The following is a 6,262-nucleotide window of genomic DNA, read 5'->3' on the forward strand; positions in this document are numbered from 1 at the left end:
AAGTTTCAGATACTTTAAGACTTTAACTCAAGTAACATTTCAGTCAGTGACTTGGACTTTTACCAAAGTCATATTTTGGAGAGGTACCTATACTTTTACTTGACTGAGATTTCAGTACTTTATACAACACTGCATAGGATTACTTAGTTTTTCAAATCTGCAACTCAGCAGAATGTTTTTTTTTAGGTTGTCAGACGGTTTAGGGGTTAATAAAAGCGCAGCCACGGTTCAGGTTTTAAAGCAGCTTTGCTAATAAATAAGGCTGAGCTGAGAGGATGTCAACATTAAATATTACCTGACATGAAAACATTGTCGATTCAGATCACAGCTTCAGGAATTCAAAGCAGAGAAACACGCATGTCATCCAGAAAACGCCGCCGGACATAAAAGAGGGCCCCGGAGTCCAGGGGGCCAAAGGTCAGTGAAATTCACCCGGCAGGGCAAACGGCGTCAGGCCGTCACGTCAGCTGGTGATGAATGAGTGAGCATCTTGCTACGAGCTCAAGGCTTTCAAAGACGCTCAAGATCCTGGTGTCACCATGTTGGACGCCTGGGACTAACATGGTCCAAGACAAATGACCCCATCCCACCTCCCACACACACGCATACACACCCACAGACACAGACATCACCACCACAATGCGCCTCGGAGATTTCCTCTTACTCTCTTGACATTTCGTAGGCGTCTCGTTAATTCGGCTGTCGACCGTTTGCAGCAATCCTTCTGAACTTTTAATTTATGCTCAACAGAAAAATTATGACAGAGAGGAGATACAGTTTGACTGGAGCTGGAAGTAACGTTTTCAGAGTCATCCCAATAATCAACTGGAATGGGAAAGTAATAAATGTAATAGATATCAGCCAAAGTAAGATCAGTTATTTGTCTGCAGTGGTTCAGTCCTGGTGGATGGATGGATGGATGGATGGATTTGCCATTTACTTCCTTAAAACCCCTTAACCCTCAACCCCGGATAATACAGTGGAAAATTATGCGGTTTTAAAGCTGGGGTATGTAAGTTTTGTATTAGAAAATAAAAATAAGAAAGGTTTCTTATGTATCATTTAAAACCATCCTGTTGTAGTTTGAGACAGATAATCTGTGATAAAATTCGTTCTCCTTCTCTCTGTGTCCCATTCTACAGAAATAAACCTCAGTCAGAACCAGGCAATAAGGTCCAGGAGGAGGGTCTCAGGACTGTCAATTACCATTGTGTATACTGCTGAATGTTAAGGCTAGTTAGCATAGCAGCCAATGACGGTGGATAAATGCTTTTCTTGTAGCAATAAGTTGTTTCTCTGTCATTAGCACATTTGTTTCTCAGGATCCTCAAGTTTTTTCAAACTGATGGACCTGAAACATTTCCTGGGACTTCACACAACACTCCCCCACACACAACAATATTCTCCAAGCAACACTTCCCCCGGACAATTCACATCTTTCAGTTAAACCACTGAGGTGACACATGAAGCAAATATTTATCATTTCTTGTGTGAACAGAACTAAACGTGTAGTTTTGGTTTGTGTAACATCATAAAAGAGAGATTTAAGAGTCCAGCTTCCTGAACACGAATTCTATGAACCATAAAAGAAAACATTAGAAAAGAGGAACATAGATCCAGTTTCCATTTATAATCAAAGTGGAGGTGAGGGTTGGTTAGCGCATTAGGACTTGTTGTTTACAGATTTTTGTGACGGACCTGTCACTAATGGAACTAAAACTGGCTGAGCTTTTGATCTGTATGGAGGCATCCTGGGAATTGTAATACACAACCTGCATCTGCATGAAAACAATTTATTCACCAAATACAAATGATCAGACAAAAACCATTTTTGAAGCCTTTTATTTATAGGAAATATTCACTTTCAATGATTCATAAACATGTAACCCTTTTCTTGGTGTAAATCTGTGGGGGAAACATATTCAAATGAGTTTCCTTTGTATATTACTGTCTCTTTTTGGTGACGATGACTGACAACCAAAATAAAAGCTTAAAGGGGCATTATCATGCAAAATTAACTTTTTTGAGCTTTACATCATGTTATAATGATATTTCATAATCAGAAACAAACCTGGAGTGTTGCTTTGATTCTTTCATGCATGTTTGAGAAGTCCTTTAATCTCCATGGCAACCATTCAGCTGTGCAAAACTCCTGGTTGGACATAGCCTTGCCTTCAAGGACAAAGCTCCTCCTTTGAGCTGCAATTTCCAAGCTAATGAGTTTCCTTCAGACTAGCCAGCAGCAATTAGCAAACACCTGGTGGAACTGCTGATCTCATTATAGGAGCTGCTGCTCAGAGTAACACCGTATTTCCTTAACTGAATCATTTCTGCTTAGTCTGTGCATTTTCCATGCAGTTGTGTGTTTTCCATGTGGGGTTGGAGTGGGTAACTGTGTTTTTGTGGGTTTGTTTTTATTGATCTGTACACCACTTTGAGCTGCTTTTAATATGAAGGGTGCTTTATAAATAAACTGATTGTGTCATGAGGTGTGGTGTGAGATGGAGAGGCAGATGCTGAGGATCCAGGTAGAAGTGAAAAAACGGAGTTTAATGATGAAAATGTCTGAATATCCTTGTATAAAAGGCGCTGACATTTCTGTATTTTATTTTGTAATGTTGGTTTAGAGAGTATCCTAGGAAGTGACGTAAGTCGGAGTTTAGTGCTGTGCTCTGCTCATGGGAGCAATTTAATATACTTCCGGGTCAGTTTGCTGCGTTCTCAGCATGTGAGACCGCATTCATGTTGTAGTCTTGAGAAGTGATGCTCCGAGTGTTAAGTTGATGACGGAAAGTAAGTTACCGCATTTAGCGTGCTGTTTGTTTACGCTAGATTCAGTTTGTTATATGTTTAAATATATATGTTTAAACTACGGGAGAACAGGTATGCGATGTTGTGGGGCGTTCTGAGCGCTGGGAACTCAGTTGAGCCTGCTCAGCATTCATAGGTTTACCTTAAATCTTATTATTTGTAATTGCATTTCGGCCAGCAACTGTTATTGCTTTCAATTGAGTTATTGCGGCAGATATAGTAATTAAAGGCATGCGCTGCCAGTTGCCGCCGTTGTGTAGGGATTTTATCTGGCCACATGATGGCGCCAAAGGGCCTCTTATGTTAAATCGAGCCAAAGGGCTGTCTGCGCTCCTGTCTTTTTTCACCGAAGTTGCGCCTAATGATGTAACCTTTACGTGAATTGAGTTATTTGTGTATGTTGTGGATTTACATGCAAATGTGGATGGTTGAGTTTATTTCTTATTAGATATTTTGTTTGAGTTTGTATTAGTGGAACCTCTATTCCTGTAATACATTAGCCTAATGGGCATTTATTTGTTATTACAGACTACTGGCAACACTGAGCATCACCACGAATAAACCAGATCGCATCTAAGTCAAGTTTGATCTCATGTCCTCCTTCCTGTATCCTGACCGATACACCATCCTGTTTGCTGCAAATAACCTAAGAACCTAACCTAATTAACACTGGTCCTTCGAGCCGGATAGAAGCTATCAGGATGGAGCCAGACAGAGCGTCATTCCCTGATGTGAGACCTAAACGGCAGTCACGCCGACCAAGTCGATTTGATGACTTTGAAGTTGAGTACACACATCATTCCATTAGAGAAATGCCACATTGGGAAATCCCACCACCTATCCCAAGACATGTGGAACACCAACCTCAGTATAGCACTGCACCACCTCGCTACGGTGATAGTGATGTAACCTGCTCTCCTACTTCTCCTCAGCTGGAGAGAAGTGAACAAGGGAGGAACTTTAGGGATCTCACGCCTGAAGTTTTCCCCTACAACCTGCTAGAGACGCCCATCCAACCCTCTCATACAGGATTCAGAGCTTTGCAGGTGGAAAGAGAGAAGCTACTTCAATCACAGGAAGTTCTACAGGAGGGCCTGAGAGAACTTAATGAAGCAAGGAGTGATATCAAAGCACTGATTGAAGTTGCTCACTCACTGAGAAAGGATATGGCTCAGCTGACTGCCTCAAAATATCCCATTTATCAGCCCCCTATGAGCAGCTCAGAAAGGGTGTACACCACTAACACAAGGCCGATTAAAGATGAAGATGAGGAGGAGTGGCCTGATCCACCTCCGTGGCCTGAACCGGGAGAGGAGCTGCACACAGGATTCTCCAAACTAAAGGTTGAAGAACAGTATTCAGATTATGGCTTACAGTACTACCCCCCGCCTAATACAGCATCTTTGCCCCGTAAATCCTTTCTGCCAACACGCATCCCTCAGGAGCACAGAGGAAATGTGTTCCACGCTTCTTCGCAACATGTTGAGCCATCCTCAAAGTGGGCATCAATAAATGCAGGCCTGCTGCAACCAAACCCTGTTCAGGTTGAACCCCATACTTCAGTGACGGGGGCAGCGTGTGAGATGTCGAATTGGCATAATTCAGCCCCACCTCTTTCATCTGAGGCGGTATATAGGGGGCCCAAACCAACAATCCCGAAGTTCCTTCATTCAGATCCTACTGAGTTTGCCAGGCTCCGAATGGCCCTGGAGAACCTACTCCCTCGTAACGCAACCGAGCTCTTTAAGTATCAAATACTTGTGGACCATCTTAAGTTTGATGAAGCTCGACTAATAGCTGATGCTTACCTGAATTCACCAAAGCCTTATACTGATACCATGGCTGCCCTCCATGATAAATTTGGACAACCTCATCAGCTTGCTTTAAGGAAAATCGCAAGTGTCCTAGATGGCCCAGAAATAAGGAGAGGTGATATAGTAGCTTTCCAAAGGTTCTCTCTCCAGGTGCAGTCACTAGTTGGTCTGTTGCAAACACTAGGACTTGAGGGAGAAGTGGAACTGAATTGTGGCTCTCACGTTGCCCGTCTGATAAGCAAGCTCCCTCCAGAGCAAAGAGCTGACTTTCGTCGACATCAGTTCAAACAGCCTGGCACCACCTACACCCTTCATGACTTATCTGAATGGCTACGCCAGGAGTCATGGTGTCAAGGGTTCGATAGCCAAGCTGGTGGGACGGGTAGCAGAGAACGGACCTGCAGAAAGGCGGATGCCCATCCCTTCAAACAGACTGTAACAGTCCTACATAATGTAAAAGGACCCTCCGAACACACTTCCCTGTTACCAAAGGAGAGTCGAGTTAGAGGGAAGAATAAGCCTATTGTGCTTACTGCGAGAGCACAGAACATTATTTCAGTCAATGTGATGGTGTGGCTAAGCTCTCCAAAGAAGAAATAAAGAATTGGATTCAAGTCAACAAACGATGCTGGCGTTGTGCCCGAAATCATCTAGCGGCTCAATGCACACTGAAGAAGCCCTGCAGTCTTTGCCAAGGAAAACACCTGCTGGCTCTTCATGAGGTAAATGTCAGAACTGAAAGATACGACACGGGTGTCTCTGCAAAGGAAGAAAGTTGCCTTACCAATTCAGCGTCAGGTTCCCTCTACTTAGATCGACATGGGGTCGGCCATCGTGTTTTGCTCAAGATTGTACCTGTGGTTCTAAGTTATGGGCAACACACTCTAGATACCTTTGCAATCCTGGATGACGGTTCCGAGCGAACCATGTTGCTCCCAGCTGCTGCAAAAATCCTTGGTCTGGTGGGCATCCCCGAGGATCTTCCTTTACGCACCGTCCGTTACGATATTCAGATGTTACATGGACGTAATGTATCTTTCAGTGTCTCTGCAGCTACTAATCCTGGGTTGCAACACAAGATTGAGGGAGCATTTACAGCTGACAGCCTCAACTTAGCTCATCATACATATCCTGTTGATCAGCTGCGGAGGAAGTATAAACACCTGCAAGGGATCCCAGTGCCGGCGTTGAAGCGAGTCGAACCACTGCTCCTTATTGGTTCAGACCAGCCGCACCTGATAACCCCCATAGAACCGGTTCGGCTTGGCCCACCTGGCAGTCCAGCAGCTGTCCATACACGGCTGGGGTGGACCCTTCAGGGACCAAGATGGGGCGGCCAACCCAGCCTGCCCTAAGCTTATACACGTCCTCCCAATCGGATGAGTTATTTAAGCATGTAGAGCGGCTCTGGCAGATGGATGCAGTGCCTTACACATCTGAAAAGGAAGTGACCCGGTCAAAGCAGGATCTTCAAGCTGTGGCTCTACTTGAAGCTAAAACGATTCGCATAATGGTGGATGGCGTGCTGAGGTATGCCACACCTCTCCTCCGTCATGCACAGATGCCACAACTGAACGCACCAAAGGAATCTGTCATGGCCATGCTTCGAAGCACAGAGAAACGCCTACTAAAGGATT

The 6,262-nt window shown here is 44.3% G+C and overlaps 1 protein-coding gene across 1 annotated transcript; it reads left to right on the forward strand.

Moving 5' to 3' along the window:
* Positions 1 to 2,573: 2,573 nt before the first annotated feature.
* Positions 2,574 to 5,785, forward strand: LOC116729480 (uncharacterized). The gene is made up of 2 exons (XM_032578115.1): positions 2,574 to 2,793; positions 3,340 to 5,785. Exon 2 carries the CDS (start codon positions 3,513 to 3,515, stop codon positions 5,223 to 5,225), a length of 1,713 nt encoding a protein of 570 aa, XP_032434006.1. The 5' UTR covers positions 2,574 to 2,793; positions 3,340 to 3,512; the 3' UTR covers positions 5,226 to 5,785.
* The last annotated feature ends 477 nt before the right edge of the window (positions 5,786 to 6,262 follow it).

This window comes from Xiphophorus hellerii, chromosome 1 (assembly GCF_003331165.1).
Source record: "Xiphophorus hellerii strain 12219 chromosome 1, Xiphophorus_hellerii-4.1, whole genome shotgun sequence".
Classification (NCBI taxonomy): domain Eukaryota; kingdom Metazoa; phylum Chordata; class Actinopteri; order Cyprinodontiformes; family Poeciliidae; genus Xiphophorus; species Xiphophorus hellerii.

Coding starts and splice junctions, on each gene's coding strand:
- LOC116729480 (XM_032578115.1), top strand. CDS start 3,513: ATGGAGCCAGACAGAGCGTCATTCCCTGATGTGAGACCTAAACGGCAG.